At 39.1% G+C, this 23920-nt stretch overlaps 1 protein-coding gene across 2 annotated transcripts in view; it reads right to left on the reverse strand.

Moving 5' to 3' along the window:
* The window catches only part of odad2 (outer dynein arm docking complex subunit 2), a 384917-nt gene that overhangs the window by 55687 nt on the left and 305310 nt on the right, over positions 1–23920 (reverse strand). For both annotated transcript variants that reach the window (XM_043690488.2, XM_043690489.2), the window contains exons 18-19: positions 19949–20137; positions 16467–16688 (exon numbers count right to left, since the gene is read on the reverse strand). In XM_043690488.2, coding sequence (XP_043546423.2) covers positions 16467–16688; positions 19949–20137 — 411 coding nt within the window. The remainder of the gene's footprint in view (positions 1–16466; positions 16689–19948; positions 20138–23920) is intronic.

The following is a 23920-nucleotide window of genomic DNA, read 5'->3' on the forward strand; positions in this document are numbered from 1 at the left end:
CTGGTCATATTGCATTTTTAATATAAAATCAGTTCTTAACCTGCTGAACAGAAATACAAGCCAAGTTTATCCAACCTGCCTGATGTGGTGATTTATATGCTAATCTGCATAACATACACACATGAAAATTAGGTTCTTGTTGAAACAGGTGTCCTTAAGTTCATTACCAACAATAACTATCCATATGGTTAATATTGCAGACTTACACAGTGTGCTTACTGATGTTACTGCATACTATATCCACACAGCTCTTGGACTGAACATGCTATATGAACTTCATGACACAAAAGAGTGACTGCAGGTGAGGCAAATACCGTCATACTGGAACATTACAGGTAGTAATGTCATGGTAACAGTCTGAAAAATGTGGGCCTGTATAATTTGGAATCTATACCATAATACAACATCTACCTTTACATTTTAAGTGTGAGAACTCTTTCTCCAACAAAGATGCATAGGGATGCATTAATAAAAATAAACGACATATATGAGCTGCATATTATCAAATACCTATCACACGGAATGATGACTCAGACACTGAACATACCATGCCAAACAACAACCACAAATCTCTGACAAATGAAACACATTTATTAATGATGACAATACACCTCATGCAGATTGTCACTCTGCCTCTTCTTATCTATGTAAGGAGGGAGCTCCACTTTTCTGAGATGCAATCCCGATCAGGGCTCCTTCAGAACTGCGGCCTCATACATCCATTCTGACAGTACTTTCATGGTGCAGAACTATCAGGGCGAGTGAATCTATGCCCCTTTTTTCACAGCAGTCAACTGTCATATTCTGATATTTAAAGTTCCAGAAAGCTACTTTGACAGCTGATATAAAATGGAAGTAGATGAGGTAAATGTCATGTTGGTACCTTGGCAGGTAGAGTATCAGAAGGGTAAGGTGCGAGGTAAGTATTGTGCCAGCTGGGAGGAGGTAAGATGCCAGATGAGTAGTGGTAGGGTATCAGGGGTAAGTATGATGCTAGGTGGGTAAGGTGCCAGCTGGGTAGGGTGCCAAGTAGGAATGGTACCATGGTGCAAGGTAGAAAGAGGGCCAGGTGAGGTGTTTAGGGTAGTTTGGAGTGAATAGTTGGATAAAAGAAATACGATCTGTCAGGGAGGGTAGTGTTCAGTCCAGGAGGGAGGGATGTCAGGTCTGGTAGTAGATAAAGTGGTTGTGTCCAGAGGGGGGAACAGGGGTCATATGTGAGTCGGGGAAGGCATCATTGAGTTACGTGGCATATTGGGTCAGCATCTGTCGTATAAGTGGTATGAGGTAATTGTAGTTAGTGGTATGTGAGGTAGTACAAGATCAATTGCATTAGGAATTAGACTATGAATTTAACAGTCTACCTTTTCCTGAGTAACTATTTACTAAATTTTATTGGAACCCTCCAAATTCTCCAATTTAAATGAAAACTTTCAGAGGATTCCAATTACTGAGAAATTGTGCAGTCGAATCTTCAATTTCCTGGACAATTCTCTCAAGGTCATAAGACGAAAAGACCATAACATGGTGGAGCAGAAGTAGGCCATTAGACCATTGAGTCTGGCTCTGCCATTCAATGATATCATGGCTGACCTGAAAACTCTCAAGTGTACTTTCCTGCCTCATCCTCACAGCTTTTGATGCCCTTAATAATTAGCCTTGAATATACTTAAGGACCCAGCCTCAGCAATTTTCTGTGGTAATTCACAAACACTGAAGGGCAAAATGAAATTCCTCTTCATCTCTGTTAAAAATCAGGTATGGTGGGGATTCCACAGACACCTCAAGCACAGTTCCCATCGAATAATGATTGTCAAGCTATTGGAAAATCTGGACATTCAGATTGCACATTGGTGGACATAAGACATGACCAGATCTAGTGTTTATATAGCTATCATAATTTAGTGATGTAACTTTAAGGGATACTGTCATTGTGGATGAATGTGTATCATTGTTCATAGATGTTTCCTTTTGTCCGACATGATCTGTTCAATGTCTCAGTTGTCATTCTGTGTGACGGGTGGCTGGTGATATGCAGTTTGTATATGTTGTCTATTTATTCACAGGACTTAAACATTGCTCATTACAATGTAATATGATCTAGGCTGGACAAAAGATGTAAAATCAGGGATATGCAATGAGTTTGTGCTAAACATAAAACACATATAGCCCTAAATATGGAGATTAGTGTGGTTTTGAATGACTGCATAAAATAAACAAACAAAATGAAACTACATAAAACTCCATTATGAAAATGGGATTAATTAGGTAAAGTTTCCAAGATAAAGGGCTTTTCTTTAAATGTAACATCATTGAGTCTGATGCTGCCTGTAAACAATAAGTACAGAGTACTGTATTGCACAATATTACCAACCCCACCACTCCATGGCTAAACACTTCAACTCCCCCTCCTACTCTGCCAAGGACATGCAGGTCCTGGGTCTCTTCCATCGCCAAACCCTTACCGCTTGATGCCTGGAGGAAGAACACCTCATCTTCCGCCTTGGGATCCTGCAACCACACTGGATTAGTGTGGATTTCACCAGTTTCCTCATTTCCCTCTCCCCACATTATTCCAGTCCCAAGCCTCCAACTCACCACTGCCCTCTGGGCCTGTCCATCGTCTTTCCCACCCTCCTCTCTGACCTATCACCTTCTCCACCACCTTCATTTACATATCGCATTCTTAGCTACCTTCTCTCCAACCCATCCCCGTTCCATTTATCTCTCAGGCCCTTGGCCCACAAGCCTCATTCCTGATTAAGGGCTTTTGCCCAAAACGTTGATTTTCCTGCTCCTCGGATGCTGCCTGACTTGTTCCGCCTTTCAAACACCACACTCTCGACTCTGATCTCCAGAATCCTCACTTTCTCCTACCATATTGCACAGTTATGTAACAATGAAATCTTTGCAAAATTTATTATAGGTCTAACTGTAAAGAAAGAAAAAGCTGTGTTACTTTTGAGATCTGCCTTAAGCTACTCTGGGAATGCATTATAACTATTTTGGTTACACTAAATTATAACTGATTAACAGCTTTACTGGGCATTTTCATTAAAATGGCAGTAAGATGCATTTACACTACAATTTCAGATTTGGTGTGAAAAATCTGTGGTAAACATGGGTAGTTTGAATCCAGACAAGTCCTAAAAACCGAATTAAGCAAACAGGGACTCTTCTTTAGGAAGTCTCACTCTAGTTCTGCATTCTGGGAACGTGAACCTGAATTTAGGATTTACTAATGATATAATGTTAGCGCAAAGTGAAATTGCTTCACATTGATGCTTAAGTTAAACTACTCTAAGTTATTGCTCAAAACAATGCTGGTGCATTTGTTGTGTCTTATAAAGTGTAATTTATTTTGGTCATAGAGTCATAGAGTCAGACATCACGGAAACAGACTCTTTGGTCCAACTTGTCCATGCTGACCAAGTTTCCCAAAAAAAATGAATCCCATTTGTCTGCATTTGGCTCATATCCCTCTAAACCTTTCCTATTCATGTATCTGTCCAAATTTCTTTTAAATGATGTAACTGTATCCACCACTTCCTGAGGCAGTTCATTCCACGTACAAACTACCCTCTCTGAAAAAGTTGCCTCTCAGGTCCTTTTTAAATCTTTCTCCTCTCAGTTTCTCCTCTAGTTTTGAAATCTTCTACCTTCGGGAAAAGACCTTTGCTATTCACCTTCTCTATGACCCTCATGATTTTATAAACCTCTATAAAGTCACCCCCTCAACCTCCTATGTTCCAGTGAAAAGATTCCAGCCTATCCAGCCTCTCTAACTCAAATCCTCCAGTCCTGGCATGATAGTTAAGGTAATGAATATCCAGAGGTATTAGAATAGAAGAAAATGGATGCCAATGGTAATACTAAATTAATATGTGCTGATTGTTCCTACTATGTTTCAGTAAAGCCCTCCAAGCAATACATTCTCTCAGTCAGTCCAAAAGTTACGTGCTTTTGCCTTTTTTCTATTTACTTTAAGGTGAAAGCACATAGTAACTTTTTTTCAGAGATAAAATCTAAATTTTTAAGGTATCCAAATCAGTCTAACAATGTATTCTGACTACATTTTGAAATTAAACAAAAATGTTTTAATACATTTGGCAAGATATTTTCCCATCAAAACTAGCTAATGAAATCAGATTTTGTCAACTTCACTTGTCTGCACTCTTTCTTTGCCAATTCTTGAAACCTTACTTTATATTTTGGGAGCTTGTTTAATTCTGCATTAATAATTATTTTTCTGGCAAAAATAAAAGCTTAGTGATTAGAGATAGACAATACAAAAGTTATCAATCCTATATTTTCCGAGTACCAACACCATTAACTTCTAACTTAGGAATGCAGTTGACATACTTAATCTTCTGAGTCTACGTCAATTCTGTCAGTGGTGCTTCTGGATTTTGTGAGTTACTATTGATATTGACTAATATTCAGGATAGCTGAAGGCAAAAAATCTTTAAAAATAAAAGAGTGATTGAAATTGTGACCTGGAATATTACTAAAACTGAATAATAAGTACTTATTCACCAAAAAAACCCAGCACTTGCTATAAACCAGATCATTTCTACACAAGGCAGAATTCCAGTTACAAAGTTGCAGGATTTTTGTCATGAACGTCATTGGAACAATACAGGTAAGGTGAATTCAAGTGCAACTTAATGATATTCTATGTAAAACTGCAGTATCTTAAACTGAATGTTCACTTCATTGTAGGAAAGTGCTGCCGACTAACTCTTAATTTTGCTTTTATTCTTTATGATTTCTCTCTTAATTTCTGTGCTTTCTCTTAGTTTCATGCAATTTCACACATGTCATTACTGACCCACATTATCAAAATATATTTCCTAGAGACTGGACTTTTAAACAATCATAATAATGATTTGATACAATATTTTAGTGCTATGCCAAAAAGAATGCCATTAGGATCATTAACAAATTCTGAAGTACAGTACAGTAACAATGTTTTTTTAACAGCAAGTCTACACAATCATAGCCTAGGATGATAGGTCATTGTACTGGGGCATAAAAATCGAAATAAATAACGTAATCATGAGGAACTCTGCCAGAAATGATTTCTCAATTTTGCTCAGGAGATAACTGATTCAAAAACATTGTCACGTCCACGAAGTAATTAAACATAGCAACTTTGAACACAAACAATGCCCCAGTGCTTCTTTTCATGATATCCAAGAAGAAATTGAGCAAATTTTGTTTCCAGCAAGGAGCACATTTAACTGAATCATGTGCTTGCAAACTTTCAATTTAGAATTTAATATTGCTGCATCATTTTTGGGCATCTGAGATTCCTGAAGATTCAGTCAACTGTGATTCCCATCAGCAAAGCTGGATTGTGGAGTCTGTGATAAAAAGAGAAACTGAAACAAACACAGATCTGTATGCAAAAATTTGAAAATGCAACAGGTGAAATGATAACTTTACAGTATCGATGACTCCATGCTAAGTGTGTGGCCTGTATCTACTGGTTGCTGTTCCACATAAAATTTGGAGTGGAACTTGGGATAAAGATGGGCTTATCCTATTTTTCACATATGGGTGTAATGATTCTCAACCTATCCATGTTGGCACCATTGGAAATTTGGTAAATTTGGTTCTTCCATCTTATTACCATGCTTGCAGCATAGAGCTGAATATCTTCTACCTTGCTGACTTCTTCTGTATGCTGCTGTAAGTTGAACAATGTGCTAATAACACATGATCCAGCTACCTTTCTGCTTTTATAGCCAATCTGTCCCTCTTAAACGGAATCTGCACTGAATAATAGTATTGCAATTTAAAACATGGAAACTGAAACATTAGTGCAGGGAGATTTCCAGGATGAAGGATGCTGCATAAATGGCATTAGTGATGAAGGTCAGTAAAAGGAGTGACACCATGATTCCGGAGGGCACCAGGAGACCCTCAAAAATCACCCTCAGAAGACAATGAGAGAAACTGGCCAGGGTTTTCGATTCCTAGCACCAGATTTGAGATTGGCAGCACTGCCACAAGCAGCTTAATTACCTTATGTGGCTGATCAAGGTCAGTAAAAATATCTTCACATGACGTCATTTACTCACCATGATAGTCTCAAGCTGCTCAATGCACCACAACTGCTTCCTCACCATTGCACAGCTACAGTAATGTTGTCAGCCTCATATACACCTCAAGCTGTCTCCACACACGTTCAACTATTTAGCTATAGAAGACATAGCACCAAACACAGCACTACACAAGTACATTCTGCTCTCTCTTGTGGAAGGTAAAATGTCACATAATAAAGAGACAGGGCAGAACTGGTTGGGGCAAAGAAATCCTGGTTTTCCACAGTCCTGTAAGGATATGGCTCCTGGTAGCTAGGCTGCAATAAAGGCTGTGCCATCCAGTGTCACTCAGAACATTGAGAAAATGAGAATATTCCAGGATTTGTGGGCGGCACGGTGGCACAGTGGTTAGCACTGCTGCCTCACAGCGCCTGAGACCCGGGTTCAATTCCCGCCTCAGGCGACTGACTGTGTGGAGTTTGCACGTTCTCTCCGTGTCTGCGTGGGTTTCCTCCGGGTGCTCCGGTTTCCTCCCACAGTCCAAAAGATGTGCAGGGTCAGGTGAATTGGCCATGCTAAATTGCCCGTAGTGTTAGGTAAGGGGTAAATGTAGGGGTATGGGTGGGTTTTGCTTCGGCGGGTTGGTGTGGACTTGTTGGGCCGAAGGGCCTGTTTCCACACTGTAATGTAATGTAATGTAATCTAATCTAATTACATTCCTTTTTAAATTCCAGCTCACCTTCTTTCTACTATACATTATGATGAGCAGAATGCCAGGGACCTTCTCCCTTCCTTTCTCTGCCCTGCCTTCTCTCTGACATTTTCTGCTTTTGGGCACCCAAGAACTGAAAGAAACTCAATTATGCTCACTTGTGCTACCTTCAGAAGCATTTGAAGATCAAATAGTAAGGCAAAATACCAGACACAGTATTCACTTGAGGTGGCATGCCAAGCATCACACTATACTGAGACAGTAACAACTTAGTTGGGCTGGTCACGTAGTCAAGAATGTTTGACATTTGCTGACAAGAATAAATTTTCTATGGAGAGCTTGAGTCTGGGGTACCATTCTCATGGCAGTCAAAGGACACTCAGGAGGCTTCAGTCAGGGGTTTTGATATTGAATTTGAGTTGCGGCAGAATGTCACTCAGAATGGCTGCACCTAATTTAACAAAGTGAAAACAATGTTGCCTCCTTGAAAAGCAGATGCATTTCAAAGGGATAGGGAAAATGAAAGGAGCAAGAATTCCAAGCCAGAAACTTAGCGAAAACTCAATTGTCTGCAGTATTCTATCATGTTTATTGCAAAACCTTCTTTGCACAGACCTGCCTTATCAGCCACGTAAGTACTCACTGGAATCCCACTAAACACACCAGATGATGAATTAAAAACAAGAAGTTCTACACACAATCAGCATGACTTGCAGTATCTTGGTTCATCTCAGTATCAGCATTTCAGATTTCTAGTATATCCAATGCTTTGCTTTTATTATCCTAGATGATGAATTTGGTCATTTAAACCTCAAACAAAATTACTTTGGAGGTTATAGTAGTATGATAAGTTGCTGAGAAGTACTGGGCTGTAGTCAGGCCAAGGGTAAAAGAATTGTTAGCCAGCTCATCTCAGATGGATAGGTTTCTGATGGGTCCTTCTAGACAGGACTCAAATGAAGACTTCAAATGGACTACATTGGGAGCTAGATATTTCAGACAACCCCTTGTCACTGTCAAGGAGCAAGGAGGAGCCAGTCTCCAAATTGGCAGAGGACATCTCCGCAGCTTCTGTTCCATCTCCCTATCATGTTATAAACCTAGAATTACTCCACTACTGCTCTTTATGCCTATTTCAGCCCTTATGAGGGCAAGACACCCATTCCAGATATTAATCTAGTAAACCTCTGAACTTACACAAATGTATTTACGTTCTTCTTTAATTCGGGAGACCAACAATGTAGACAATACTCCAGATGAGTTCTCACCAGTCCCTTGAATAATAGAAACAAAACTTCCATACTTTGTATTCAACTCCCTTCACAAGAAATGTTAACATTCCATTTTCTTTCTTAATTACTTGTTGTGCCTGCATTCTATGCTTTTGGGATTCTTGCCACTTGTCGTGTTGGATTCCTCTGTTTCTCTGAGTTCTGCAATGTCTTACCATTTAGGCAATATGCTTCTTATTTATTCTTCCAACTAAATTGGATGATTTCACATTTTCCCACATTAGAGTGCATTTGACAGATCTTTTCCCATTCACCTAAACTATCTATATTCATTTGTAACCTCCTTGTGTCCTCTTCACAGCCCACTTTTCAATTTTACTGATCAGAAAATTTGGCAACCATACTTTTGGACTCTTCATCCAACTAAGTTGTAAAGAGGTCAGACCCAAGCATTAATCCTTATGGTACACCACTCATTAGAGACTCGTTATAGACTCATTAGATCTTGCCAATTCAAAAATGACCCATTTATTCCCGACTCTCTTCTTCCTATAAGCTAGCTAATGTTCAAACCATGTCAATATGATACCTCTTACACAAAGAGTTTTTAATTTCCGTAGAAACCTTTGATGTGACACTTAATCAAATGCTTCCTTCAGAAGCGATGTTGGAATTGAAATATTAATTCTTTCTCTCTCCACTGATGTTGCCAGACTCGCTGAGTTTCTCCAGAATTTTCTGTTTTAATTCTAAATTTCAAGCATCTGTAGTATTTTGACTTAACTATGACAATGGGACACTGTCCATAAGGTTTTTTTGATATATTCATTCATAGGATGAAGGCATCACTGGCTGGCCAGCATTTATTGTCCTAATTGCCCAAGGATAATTAAGAGTCACGTTGGGTTTGAAGTCACAAGTAGGCCAGACCAGGTAAGGAGAGCAGATTTTCTTCCCTAAAGGGCATTAGTGAAACAGGTGGATTTTTATACCAATCAGCAACAGTTACATGATTGCCATTAGGCCAGCTGTCTGTTTCAGATTTTGTTCACTTGAATTCAAATTTCACCATAGAACAGTGGCTTGCGTTTCTAGTATAGTGACATTACCATTATGCCACTGCCTCCCCATTCTGTGAGTATAAGTACGTCAGGCTGTTTTTTGACAGGTCCATAGGTCGTCTCTCCCAGCCCAACCTTACCTCATGTGACAAACTGCCCCTTCCAGATTGATAGACCTTCTCCGAACTTCCTCCAATGTCCTTTCATAAATAAAGTTATCAATACTGTGCATAATATTCCAGATGTGATCTCACCAGTACCCTGTATAACTGATGCATAATTCTAACCACTTAGGTAATTTGCTTCATTTTTATTCTACCTGCCAAATAGACAATTTCACATTTTCTTACATTATACTACATCTGCCACATCTTTACATGATCACTTGGGCTATCAATATATTTTTGTAGCTTCCTTATGTTCTTTTCACAATTTAATTTCCTACCTATCTTTGTGCTATCAGCAAATTTGGCAGCTGTATCTTCCATCCCTTCAACTAAGTGATTTGTAAATTTTAAACAGTTGAGGTCCCAGCACCAATCCCTGTGGCACACCACTCATTATGTTTTGCCATCTGAAAAAAAGACCTTTCATGCTTACTCTCTGCTTCCTCTTAGCCAGTGAATCTTTCTCCATGCCAGCCCTTACACAATGAGCTTTTATTTTCCACAATAACATTTGATGTGACACGTTATCAAATGCCTTCTAAATATCTAAGTACATCCAACAGTTTCCCATTATCCACAGCATATGCTATATCTAAGTATCCTACTGTAATTTCTGTAATAATATTTTCTAGCATTTTCTCTGAGATAGATGTTAAGCTAATTGGCCTGTAGTTTTCTGCTTTCTGTCTCTTTCTCCCTTTTTCAATAAAGGAATTACATTTACTATTCTCCAATATAATGGGGCTTCACCTGAGTTAAGTGAAATTTAAAAATTAAGAACGTAACAACTAGGAACAGAAGTGGGCAATTCTGCCCCTTTAGCCTTCTCTGCCATTTAGTATGGAGTAAGTATCACTATGAATTTGTCCTGGTCCATTCACATGAATGCTACAGTCAAGAAAGCAAACAACTCCTCTACTTCCACAGAAGGCTAAGGAAATTCAGAATGTTCACAATGACTTTTACCAATTTTTATAGATGCCCCATAGAAAGCATCCTATCTGGATGCATCACAGCTTGGCATGGCAACTGTTCTACCCAATACTGCAAGAAATTATAGAAAGTTGCGAACGTAGCCCAGTCCATCATGAAAATCAGATTCCCTTCTATTGACTCCATCGCCTCAGGAAAGCAGCCAATATAATAAAAGACCTCTCCCACTCTGGTTACACTAGCTTCCACCCTCTTCCATTGGGCAGTAGACACAAAAGTTTGAAAACACATATCAAGAGATTTAAAAATAGTTTCTTCCCAGGTGTTATCAGACTTATGAATGGATCTCTCATACATCAGAGTTGACCTTTCTCTGCACTTTCTCTTTAGCTGTAACATCATATTCTGCATTCTGTTCTATCAGCCTGATATACTTAAAGTATGATTCTTCTGGTTAGCACATGAAACAATATATTTCACTGTACCTTGGTACATGTGACAGTAATAACTCAAATCAACTTCTATCAAGGAAGAGTAGGGCCTCTGAACCCAGGACTCATCCGTTTTGTCTGCTTTATATTTCTTTTTTTTCCTCTCTTTAGTCCTTTTTTAATACTTTATTTTACTTAGCTCTTGGTGAAGAGCTCAGTCGCAGCAATGGCATCGGCAGCAGTGAGTGTTTCCAGCAATGCGGACTCGTAGCAACGTCAGGGTTCCTGGCAGCTTCTGCATTGTTGAGGCAGACAACTCATGGCTGCTGTGGTGGAGGCCAGTTTGATTTACTGATGGCGCCTATGTCCAGTGCAGATTCATGCAGGTGGCGGTGGAGGTGAGTTTAAGCCCAATACAAAACCCAGCAGCATCAGCAGCAGCTGCATTGGTGAGGTGGGCCTGAAGCAGAGTCATGGCAGTGGCAGAGTCATGTTTGGGCCGATACAGTAGCCAGCAGCATCGCTGGAGTCTGCATTGGTGAGGTCCAGCGAGGACTCATACTGCTGAGTTGAGGTTAGATGGAGCTGAGGAGTGGCGACTTTTGTTCCAGTGTAGTGGCATGGTGAAGGGAACTTGTGCCTGGCCACCATGCCCAAGGCCCATGATGGTCCATTAGGACTTGAACACGTCAGCCTGTAGCTCCAGCAATTTATTCAGTACCACTTCTCTGTTGATTGTGATTTCCCAGAATTCATTCCTTACTTCCATTTCCTGATTTAATTCTGTTTTTGGGATATTACTTTAATCCTCTACAGTGTAGACTAATGCATAATTCCTGTTCAATACATCTGCCACTTCCTTATTGTTCATTATTAATTCTCGAGTCTCATTTTCTATAGAACACACACCCACATTGTTAAACATTCAAAGAAACCTTTACAACCTTTGTTTATAGTTCTGGCTAGCATCTTGTGAACTCTAACTTTTTCCTCTTTATTAATCTTTGGTCTTTCTTTTTTTTTAATATTCTGACCAATTCTCTTACCTCCCACCTGTTTTTACACTATTACATATTTTCTCTTTTAGGTTGACACTACCTCTAACACTTCTAGTGAACTGTCGACAGTGGGCTCAGTCCTTGGAATTTTTCTTACATTGGAATATCACTGTTGTGTATTTAGAAATATTCCTATATAGTTCTGCCACTGCATCTCTATTGACTTATCCTTTAATCTAATCTGTTAAGGCACATTAGCTTGTTGTGCTTTCATGCCCTTATAATCTCCCTTAAATTTAGAAGAAAGACTCTCAGACCCACTCTCCTCTCCCTCAAAGTGAATGTAAAATTCAATTATGTTATATCACTGTTACTTGGGGGTGTCTTCGCTGTGGGATAATTAATTCTATCTCATTGTATATTATCAGGTCTAGTGTGGCTTGCACTTTGATTGGGTCCAGAATATGCTGTTCTAAGACATTATCCCAAAATTATTCTATGAACCTCTTATATAGGTTACCTTTGCCATCTGATGTTTTTATTCTATGTGCAGTTAATAATTATCCCTATAATTATCACCATGCTTTTCTGACAAGATTTCATTATTAATTCCATTATGCTCCATCCTACTATGTGGCTATAGTTAAGGCATGTACACAATACATACAGCTGACTGGCTTCCTGAATGCAAATTCTGACCCTCTATTGTCTGTAATTAATTAACAAATTTACCAGCTTTTCTAGCTTCCTGTTATTCTGAATGGCAATGTACCCTTCAAAATTTAAGTCTCAGTCCATGTCAGTCTGCAGCCATGTCTCTGCAATGGTTACCAGATCATATTTATGCATTTCTATTATGCTGTCAGTTCATCTGTTTGTTTTGAATGCCACATGACTTTAATTTATTTCTTTTAGTCTTTTTGTAAATTCTATTCTTATTGGTTGCTTCACTCTAAGATTTGCACTCTCTATTCCTGTTTATCACTTCCACTGTTTATACCTTTCTATTTGTACTCGATGCTACTCTTGCATTTACAACATAAGAACATAAGAAACTAGAACAGTAGTAGGCCCTCAAGTCTGCCCTGCCTTTGAACAAGATCAGGGCTGATCTGTCCCAATGCTCAACTTCTCATTTGTTCCAACGTCTCACAGCCCTCATCTGAATAATATTTCAAAAATGTATCTTTCTCTTCTTTAAATGATTTCAGTGATCTAGCTTCCAAAACTCTCTGGTAGAAAATTCCAGATATACACTATCCTCTGGGAGAAAAAATTCCTTTGCATCTCAGTTCTAAATGAACGTCCCCTTATTCTGTCCCTTACTTTAAGATTGCCTCACTTGAGGAAACATCTTCTCAACATTTACCTTGTTGAGGTCTCCTCAGATTCTTCTATGTTTCAATGAGATCACCCCTCATTCTTCTAAATTCTAGAGAATTAAACTCTCACCTGTTTAGCTGCTCCTGTTAAGTTAACCTCTTCATCCCAGTAATTGGCCAGATGAATCTCCTTTAAACTACCTCAAATGGCCTGATATCCTTTGTTAAATACTGGGTAAAATTGTGCACAGTACTCCAGTAGCTGCCTCAACAACAGCCTGTACAATTGTAACAAAGACTTCCCTATTTTTAAAATCTATCCTCCAGCAATAAAGACTAAAATTCCACTTGCTGTCTTAATTACATGCTGCACCCGCATGCTAACTTTTTGTGTTTCATGCACAAGAACACCCAGGTCCCTCTGCACTGCACTTTTTCTCTCCACTTAAATATAAGCCAGCCTTTTGATTTTTCCCAGTAAAGTGCATGATCTTGCATTTTGCTATATTAAACTTCATCTGCCAAGTTTCTGCTCACTCACTAACCAATCTTTATCTCCTTGCATATTCCTTATGTCCCCATCTCAACATACCCTCCAACCTATTTTTGTATTATCAGCAAATTTGGATATATCATACTCTTTCAAGTCAATTCCCTCTTTCAAGTCATTAATCTCAATAGTAAATAAATGATCCTTGCTGAACTCCACCTGTTACATCTTTCCAACCTGATAAGGACACATTAATCCTGACTGACTGTCTTCTGTGTGTTAACGCTGTTTGTCCATGTCAATACCATGAGTGCCTATTTTGTGCACTCTTATAATGTAGCACCCTTATCAAATGCCTCCTGGAAATCCACATGTACCAATCTACATATTCTCCTTTATCAACATTGCTTGTTAAATTCTCAAAGAACCCCAGCAAATTTGTCAAACATGATTTCTATTTCTCAAAACTATGCTGACATTCCCTCTAAATCCTCCCTCTTGTACCACAAGAGTTAATTTAGTCATTTAGTTAATTTAGCCTGCAGCCCTCATTCTCATCTTCATAAACCTAAAGAACTTTATATCTGTTGGACATTTGGAAAGACTGAGCTCCTGCATTCATGCTCTCTGTGTCCCCTTACTGCCTCACTTGCTGTCAAAACCTCCTCTCCCTGAATACTGACCAAACCAAACAACTCAAGCCTAGGAAGTATAACAAAGAATCTAGGTGGCTTTCCCTCCTCCCTGATGCATCACAGCGTCTGTATTGAGTTATGTTTTTATGTATTTTATCAATCTTACTACCAGTTGCTGTACTTTATTGAACCTTAGGATAGAATGAACCTTAGTCCCTTAACAGATATTGGTCATATAATAAGCTTCTTCTCCTTCAACTGAGGCTGAAGAAGTTTAGGAAAAGCAAAAGTTACAATACATCTCTTTTACATCTTCCTCAACTTACTTATTCATGAAATAATCAGGACTTTATTGCATTGTATTATCATGAAGGTAGGAACAGAATTACAAAATTTGAAAATTACAAGTATTCATCATATGCACATTTATTAAGCAGGAATGAGAAGATAATGTAAAGCTAGCTTGCTACAGACATGCTGCTGAGTCAATCTCTAAGTTTGAGCTGCCATTGAGAAAGTGAAATTGCAGCTTTTATCAATTAAGTCATCTGAGATGCCACATTTATTACTCTTGCAAGTTCATTAAAATACTCCCATGCTTCTATTTATAAAGCCAAGGATACTATATGTTTGCCATTTAACCACTTCCTAATTTGCAGTGATTTGTGTAGAAATATCCCTAAGTTTCTCTGTTCCTACTGTCCCTTTAGCATTGCACCCTTTATTTTGTTTTGCTTCTCCTTGTTATTTATAACAAATTATATCTCTTTGAACCTTTCTCCATTAAATTTCAACTATCACCTGTTCATTCATTGCACAAGTATTTCTATATTTTGTGGAAGTTTATAACTAACCTTCTCATAGTTCACAATAACTTTCAGGTTTTGTATCTTATGAAATTTATGAAATTGTGTCCTTTACTCCCCAACTATCTCCCCAGTCTACTGTAAAATAACTATAGAATTTTAGTCCCTTGCAAGTGTATTTTCAGGCCTGTAAAATTTGTTGGGAATACATATTTATATTTATACTATGTGGTGCACTCTTAGACACTGGTTTGGATTAAAAATATTGTTTTTGACCAAAACTGTGAAGAGAACCCATGTAACTATTTGGGAATGAGGTTAGTAGTTTCATGTGGGCTGATAACCACTTGCTGATTACAGAAAGTCATGTGACTTTGGAAAAATAGCCAAGTAAAGGTTTGAGAAAGATAAGAGACGGGGTGTATTCCCTAGAATTACCAGAAAACCTCTCTACAGGTTATCAACAAGAAACCCAATAGACTGTGAAATTCTATCCCTTGGTTTTCAGACCATTGGTCAATTAAGCTTTTTTTTCTTCTGTGTTTTTTAAACATATTATCTTTGCAGAGTCTTTATTGTTGTTGGCGATGTGTGAGTGTGTCTGGTGTGGGATTAAAAGGGGATAAAGTTCTAATTGCAGATTAAATCCTAAATGTTAACCAGTTTGCTACTTGCTTTTAAGAGTGAGGTTTGTATTATAATAAACAGGTTATTTTTAGCTTGTTAAAGAAGCCTAGTGAAATTCTTTTTTATTCTGCATTGCTTTACAAAAAGGAAGCAATTAGCCATTTTGGTGATTGAATCAGAACATTAGAGTTATGGTGTGAGCTGTGGAGTAGAGGGGCTTGGTGATCAGCAAGTGCCTTTTCATAATAAATTTTATAGATGTCTTTACTGCTACTTACATAACCACCTCAGATATGGCTGCAAATTACTGAGGAATAGACACAATATTGTAGCTAGCGGGAGGAGGTTGCCAACAAGTGAAAAGCTGACATGGGAAGATAGCATGCTTGGGCCTTGAATAGGAATAGGGTGGGAAGGCATTGCTTTTTCCACAAGTCCCCTTTTCTTGTCAAGATTAAACTAACTTGCCTCTAGTTGTTGGGTTTATCTCTAAATTATTTCTGGAACAAATGCAATATTTGCATTTCTCCAGAAAAACCAAAGAACTGCGGATACCAGAAATCAGAAACAAAATCAGAAATTGCTGGAAAAACTCTGCAGGTCTGTCAGCACCCGTGGAGAGAAAGCAGAGTAACATTTCAGGTTCAAAGACCCTTCCTGAGGACAAGCATCAACACAGCCTGTTTGGATTAAGTGGTCTCAATCCATTTTGTAATTTTCATGTCATTCTCTGCATCTCAGAAAGTTCAGCACTGCACAATCACAGCCCTTTAACGCTAGGGAATCTGTTGAATAAACTATAGAAAATCAGGGCCAAATCATGTTTGTTTTTAGAATGTGCTCCTTAGTTGATAGATGAAACAAAATGTTTTTATATCCATTTATTAAAATATTCCATATCCCAATTATGTTGTATGAAGAAATGAAAAAGATATTAATAAGAACATAAAAAGTAGATTAAAATATATCCACTTTTAGCATTTAGGAGTTGCACAAGCTTACCTTAACCACACCATTTTCATGCATGGTAATGCAGTTGTTCGGATCAAATGAAAGCTGGTACAAGGCTTGTGCTGTAGCACGATGAACACGAGGACTTTTTGATTTGAGATAATGGACCAGCGGGGCCACAGCCCCAGTTTCTCCAAAGGCAACTCTGTTGTTTCCCCACTTACAACAGCAAGCAACAGCATCTGCTAAATTCTGCCGAAGCATATCATCCCTCTGTAAGAAGAGTAAAATAAACATATAGTATTTGTCATTGGGAATATTAAATATAATAAAAGCAAAATATTGCAGATGGTGGAACTCAAATAAAAATAGAAAATGCTTTGAGAAAGAGAAACTTTGCAGGTCTGGCAGCATCTGTGGAACTGTTGTGAAGAAGAGTCATCTGTGACTTGAAACAGTAAGTCTGCTTTTTTCTCTACAGATGTCTTTCCATATCAACTAATGATGATTGATACTATCAATAATATTTCTCAAAAACAAACTCTAAGATCATTTTTCTGATTCTACAAGAAGTCAGTTGCTGAGAGACAAAATAAACATTTCATTTCATTCTTAGCTTTGTTTTTTGTAGCTTAACCATTGGATTCCAGTCCTTATACTACTATAGATCCACTCTTCACTCTTCTGAAGGCTAATATATCCATCTTAACATGTGCAGAAATGTTCACAGCACTAAATGGTAATCAGAGTTTTACATAGTGTTATGTAATTTCATGACTCATATCTTTGAACATGGTAAAAACAACTAGAATAATTGTAATTTAAAGGCTGGCCTCTTTATGAGGTCAGAGTTTAAAGCAAGAAAACACTAAACAAAGGACTACCTCTCTGAATTTTGTGGCAGAGTCAGATGTCTACAATTGTCTCAATAAGTGGTGCAAATTATTCACATATTTTTTCCCAGATCAAAGAGATGCTTGGAAGCAACAGATAAATGTAAGGAGATATTAAAGTATTTATATACATTTCAGATCAACGGTAAGGTTTGGGAATTAGAGATAGTTTCAATTTCTACTTGATCTCCACTTGGAATATCCCAGGTGTCCCATATGGCTATGGTGATAGATTGTACACAGTTATTCTACTTTTGGTTTTTGATGTACCTGTAAACAGACAGTTTAAGTCTGGAAGCAGCTTTGAGACTAACAGAGAGAGAAAGCTGTAATAGGGAGGTCATGTTGTGGCTGTACAGACATTAGTTGGGCCACTTTTGGAATACTGCATTCAATACTGGTCTTTCTGCTATAGGAAAGATGTTTTGAAATTTGAAAGGGTGCAGAAAAGATTTACAAGGATATGGCCAGGGATGAAGGGTTTGAGATACAGGGAGAGGCTGAATAGGCTGAGGCTACTTGTCCTGGAGGCTGAGGGATGACATTATAGTGGTTTATAAAATCATGAGGGGAATGGATAGGGTGAATAGCCAAGGTCATTTGCCCGGGGTGGGTGAGCCCAACACTACAGGTCATAGGTTTAAGGTGAGAGGGGAAAGATTTAAAAGTGACCAAAGCAGCAATGTTTTCATACAAAGAGTGGTGCGTGTAAGGAATAAGCTGCCAGAGGAATTGGTGGAGGCTGGTACAATTACAACATTTAAAAGGCATCTGGATGGATATATGAATAAGAAGGGTTGAGAGGGATATGGGCCAAATGCTGGCAAATGGAACTATATTAATTTGGGATATCTGGTCAGCGTGGACAAGATGGACCAAAGTGTCTGTTTCCATACTGTACAGCACAATGATCTATGACTATAATCAGGTAAGTTTTAAAAGGTCTCAAGTTTTTCAATTGGGCAAGTAAGCAGTTGGGTGTTGAGTGAATGGGTGAATAAGTGAATATTAGGTGAGAGATTGAGTAAGTGATGAAGTAGGTGGGTGAGTGAGTAGGTGGATAGGTGAAAGAGGAGTGTTGTGAAAATAATATTGGGGTGTGGGTAGTTGGTTTGGGCAGACCAGTTGGTGGGAAGAGGGGAATGGCGAGGGAGTGGGGCGCACATGGATTGGGAGGGTGGAAAGAGTAGGGGAATGGTAATCAGAACAGGCAGTGGGCGCCAGATTAGGGGAAGTGGGACGTGGGTTGGGAGGTGGGGAATTGGGTCAGGAGTGTGTTTTGAATTTGATTGGTTAGTGGGTGGAGAAAGTCAAGTTGGGTTGAATGGTTGGGTATCAGGAAGATTATGTATGGGGGCAATGATTAGATTGTGCTGTTAATCAATGAGTTACAGCAGAGATTAAAAAGTGCTATCATTCTGGTTTTAAGTATCTGGGTAAATATGGCATATCTAGCCCAAGTCTTTGACACTAAGATCAGTGCAAGAGTCATTTGTGGAGGGACTTAGGTAGTGTAAATCAGTTCAACAGATGTTTAAACTGCCTGGGTAGGTACACAAATTATGTCATTCTGAGGGTTCCAATATGCATCTGTAACACACCAGCACTGCACGTACAATACAAAAACATCCATAAACACCACTCTGTCTAATACTTTAGTCACACCTTTAAGAGACATAATCAGATTTGTCAGGCATGACCTGCTCTTTAAAGATCCACGCTGGCTATCTTCGACCAGTTAAATTATTTTCAGTGCCCTTATTTGCCTCTAAGCGCCAACCTCAAGAGGATGTGCATGTAGATATTTATTTTGGTTTAGGAAACATTCTATATGTATATTTTAAAAATATATTGGTTACCAGACACCATGTGTATACACAACAAAATGAGTGCCCAGTTTTGTGAAGGAATTAGCTGGGGCAATGCCTAATTAAAGACAACCATAAGAACATTGGACATTTTAGGAATTCATAGTGATACTTTGGTAATTCCTTTGGCAGCATAACTTTTTAAAAGTTCATTCTCAGCTCTGTAATTGGCTCTCTACTAACCTGAACCCTGTGAAGATATTGGCAAGTGAGCACAACCATGTCTACTGAGGAAGGGTTAACTCAATCCAAAACATTAACTCTGATTTCTCTCCACAGATGCTGCCAGACCTGCTGGGCTTTTCCAGCAATTTCTGTCTGCTGCATTGATCAGGAAAGCTTTAGTAATTTGGGTCTCTATTTCTGACTGAGATCTTCAACATTATGAAAAGAGGTTGACACATTAGACATAGAGAGGTGGGGGAGTCAAGAAATAGCAGCCATAAATATAAGCTAATCATGAATAAAACCAGTGTGGAATTCAAGAAAAAGCACATTACCCAGGCAGTGGTTAGAATGTGAAACTCACTACTATAATGAATAATTGATGTAACTAGAACGGGTAAATTTAACAGAAAGTTAGATAAATATGAGGGAGAAAGGACAAGAAGGATATATTGATTGGATGAGATAAAGAAGGGTGGGAGGAGGCCTATTTGACATATAAATATTGATATAAACCTGTTGGGTCAAATGGCCTGTTCCTGTACTGTAAATACAATGCCAAACTATGAAACTCTTTTAACAAGTAATACATACCAAGGCTACTTACTGTGTATGTTAAACTTGACAACATTTGAACAACTCCATGATCTGTTATAACTGCTAGGTTTTCTTCGTCCATGGCTATTTTGGCTAAAGCTGCACAAACACTGGCCAGAACCTCGATATCATCAGATTTTAGCAAATTAACAATCAATTCCAGGCCACCAACAAAGGAGCGAACCATTTCCCCAGCTTCCTAAAAAGGCAGTCAACATAAAGTTAAAAATCACACAACATCAGGTTATAGTCCAACAGGTATAGTCCAAACATAAAATGATAAATACAAGCTGGGAGCTAGAATAACAAAAATGTACAGATGAGTGTAACAAAGTAATCTGGTTGGCAGAAATTTAGATGCACGCATTTAAAACCGGACCTTATTGATTTTGCGGTGATGGCCTCAGTTGAAGAATTAATTTATGGTGGAGAGATAATGATGTGGTGATAATATCACCGTACTAGTAATCTAGAAGCTTTGGGCACGTGGATTAAATCTGACCAGAGTAATGAGTGAAATGTAGATTTAATTAACGAACCTTGGATATAAAGCTAGCCTCAGTTATGCTGACCATGAGAACTTGTTATTAGTAAAAATCTGTTTCCCTAATATCCTTTAAATGAAGATAGCTGCATTACTTACGTAGTCTGGTGCACATTTGATTCCACACCAATAAAAAATGTGGTTGACTTTTAATTTTCCTCTGAAAAGACCTAGTAAGCTATTTAGTTCAAATGTTGCCCATTTAGGTATGGGCAACAAATTAGATTAGATTAGATTACTTACAGTGTGGAAACAGGACCTTCGGCCCAACAAGTCCACACCGACCGGCCGAAGCACAACCCACCCATACCCCTACAATTACCCCTTTAACCTAACACTATGGGCAATTTAGCATGGCCAATTCACCTGACCCGCATATCTTTGGACTGTGGGAGGAAACCGGAGCACCCGGAGGAAACCCACGCAGACACGGGGAGAATGTGCAAACTCCACACAGTCAGTTGCCTGAGTCGGGAATTGAACCCAGGTCTCTGGCGCTGTGAGGCAGCAGTGCTAACCACTGTGCCACCGTGCCGCCCAATGCTGACTGTATCAGCAATTCCTACATCAGATCAAAGAATATAGAATAGAAAAACCTACTTTGTTATCTCGAAACTCAACTATTCTAAAGCACTCCTGGTTAAACTTTCATTCCCTACTCTTTATAACTTAAGGCCACCTGAAATTCCACTGCCTGTGTCTTGAATCACAGTAAGTCCTGTTAAGCCCTTGTGCTTGTCAACTTAACACTCGGTTCCAGTGAAGCACCTTATTTTAAAATTCTCATTCTTTCTTTTCCAATGTCTCTGTGATTTCACCCTTTATAACTCTGTAATCTCTTCAATGCTCCGAGAAATACGCATACTTCCAATTGTCCTTTGAAAGAATACTGCGAATGGAGGACCAACTGAAATGAGGAATTAAGAGGGCTAAAAGGGGTCATGAGCTATCTGAAGCAAACAGGGTTAAGGAAAATCCCAAAGCCTTTTTTTCACAGATAAGGAACAAATGAGTAACTAGAGAAAGGGTTGGCCCACTCAAGGACAAAAGAGAAAAGTTATGCATGGAGTCAGAGAAAAGATGTGAGGTTCTTAACAAGTATTTTGCATCAGTATTCACTGAGGAGAGGGACATGAGTACTCTAGGTCAAGTTGGCATAAGGAGGGAGGAAGTTTTGGGTATTCTAAAAAATATTAAGGTAAACAAGTCCCCAGGTTCAGATGGGATCTACCCCAGGTTACTGAGGAAAGTGAGAGGGGAAGTAGCTGGGGCTTTAACAGATATCTTTGCAGCATCCTTGAACATGGTGAGGTCCCGGAGGATTGGGGAATTGCTAATGTTATCCCCTTGTTTAAGAAGTGTAGCAAGGATACTCCAGGTAATTATAGATCAGTGAGTGTCAGTGGGAGGGAATCTGCTGGAGAAGATACTGAGGGATACGATCTATGCCCATTTGGAAGAAAATGGGCTATCATTAATGGGCAGCATGTTTTGTGCAGGCAAGGTCGTGTCTTACAAACCTAATAGAATTCTTTGAGGAGGTGATAAAGTTGACTGATGGGGAAAGGGCTGTATTTGTCATATACATGAACTTTAGTAAGGCATTTGATAAGGTTCCCCAAGGTAGGCTAATGGAGAAGGTGAAGTCGCATGGGGTCTAGAGTGTTCTAGCTAGATGGATAGAGAACTGGCTGGGCAACAGGAGACAGAGAGTAGTAGTGGAAGGGAATTTCTCAAAATGGAGATCTGTGACCAGTAGTGTTCCACAGGAATCTGTGCTAGGACTACTGTTGTTTGTGATATAATTATAACTGATTTGGAGGAAGGTATCGATTGCCTGATTAGCAAGTTTGCAGATGACACCAAGATTGGTGGAGTAGCAGATAGTGAAGGGGACTGTCACAGAATATAGATAGATTGAAGAGATGGGCAGAGAAATGGCATAGAACATAGAACATAGAACAATACAGCTCAGAACAGACCCTTCGGCGCTTGATGTTGTGCTGACCTGTGAACTAATCTAAGCCCATCCCCCCTACACTATCCCATCATCATCCCTGTGCTTATCTAAGGATTGCTTAAATCTCCCTAATGTGGCTGAGTTCACTACATTGGCAGGCAGGACACTCCATGCCCTTACCATTCTCTGAGTAAAGAACATGCCTCTGACACCTGTCTTAAATCTATCACCCCTCAATTTGTAGTTAAGTCCCCTCATACAAGCTGACATCATCATTCTAGGAAAAAGGCTTTCACTGTCTACTCTATCTGATCCTCTGATCATCTAGTATGTCTCAATCAAATCCCCTCTTAGCTTTTTTCTTTCCAATGAGAACAGACCCAAGTCTCTCAGCCTTTCCTCATAAGACCATCCCCCCAGACCAGGTAACAGCCTGGTAAATCTCCTCTGCACTTTTTCCAAAGCTTCCGCATCCTTCCTGAATTGGGGCGATCAGAAGTGTACACAATATTTCAAGTGTGGCCACACTAGCGTTGTGTATAGTTGCAACATGACATTATGGCTCCGGAACTCAATCCCTTGACCAATAAACCTAACACACCGTATGCCTTCTTAACAGCACTATCAACCTGGGTGGCAATTTTCATGGATCTATATACATAGACTCCAAGATCTCTCTGCACATCCACACTACCAAGAATCTTTCCATTGACCCAATATTCTGCTTTCTTGTTATTCTTCCTAATGTGAGTCACCTCACATTTATCTGCATTGAACTCCATTTGCTACCTCTCAGCCCAATTCTGCAGTTTATCCAAGTCCCCCTGCAACTTGCAACAGTCTTCCAAACTGTCCACTACTCCATTGACTTTAGTGTCATCTGCAAACTTATTAACCCATCCACCTATGCCTGCATCGAAGTCATTTATAAAAGTGACAAACAGCAGTGGTCCCAAAACAGATCCTTGTGGCATACCACTAGTAACCGGACTCCATCAATTTTCCATCAATTACACTTGCTGCCTTCTTATAGAAAGCCAGTTTCTAATCCAAACTGCAATCCCATGCCTCTGCATTTTCTCCAATAGCCTACCAACTGGAACCTAATCAAAGGCTTTACTGAAGTCCATGTATACCACATCAACTGCCCTACCCTCATCTACATGCTGGGTCACATTCTCAAAAAACTCAGTGAGGTTTGTAAGACATGACCTGCCCTTGACGAAACTATGTTGACTATCTGCAATCAAATTGTTGCTTGCTAGATGATTATAAATTCTATCTCTTATAATCCTTTCCAAACGTTTCCTACAACAGACTTAAGGCTCACTGGTCTATAATTAACTGGGTCATCTCTATTGCCCTTCTTGAACAAGGGCACAGCATTTGTAATCCTCCAGTCCTCTGGTACTAAACCTGTAGACAATGACGACTCAATGATCAAAGCCAAAGGTTCCATCACCTGCTCCCTAGCTTCC

This window comes from Chiloscyllium plagiosum, unplaced genomic scaffold (assembly GCF_037043375.1).
Source record: "Chiloscyllium plagiosum isolate Xiang-an unplaced genomic scaffold, Cpla_swu_hap1 HiC_scaffold_5, whole genome shotgun sequence".
Classification (NCBI taxonomy): Eukaryota; Metazoa; Chordata; class Chondrichthyes; order Orectolobiformes; family Hemiscylliidae; genus Chiloscyllium; species Chiloscyllium plagiosum.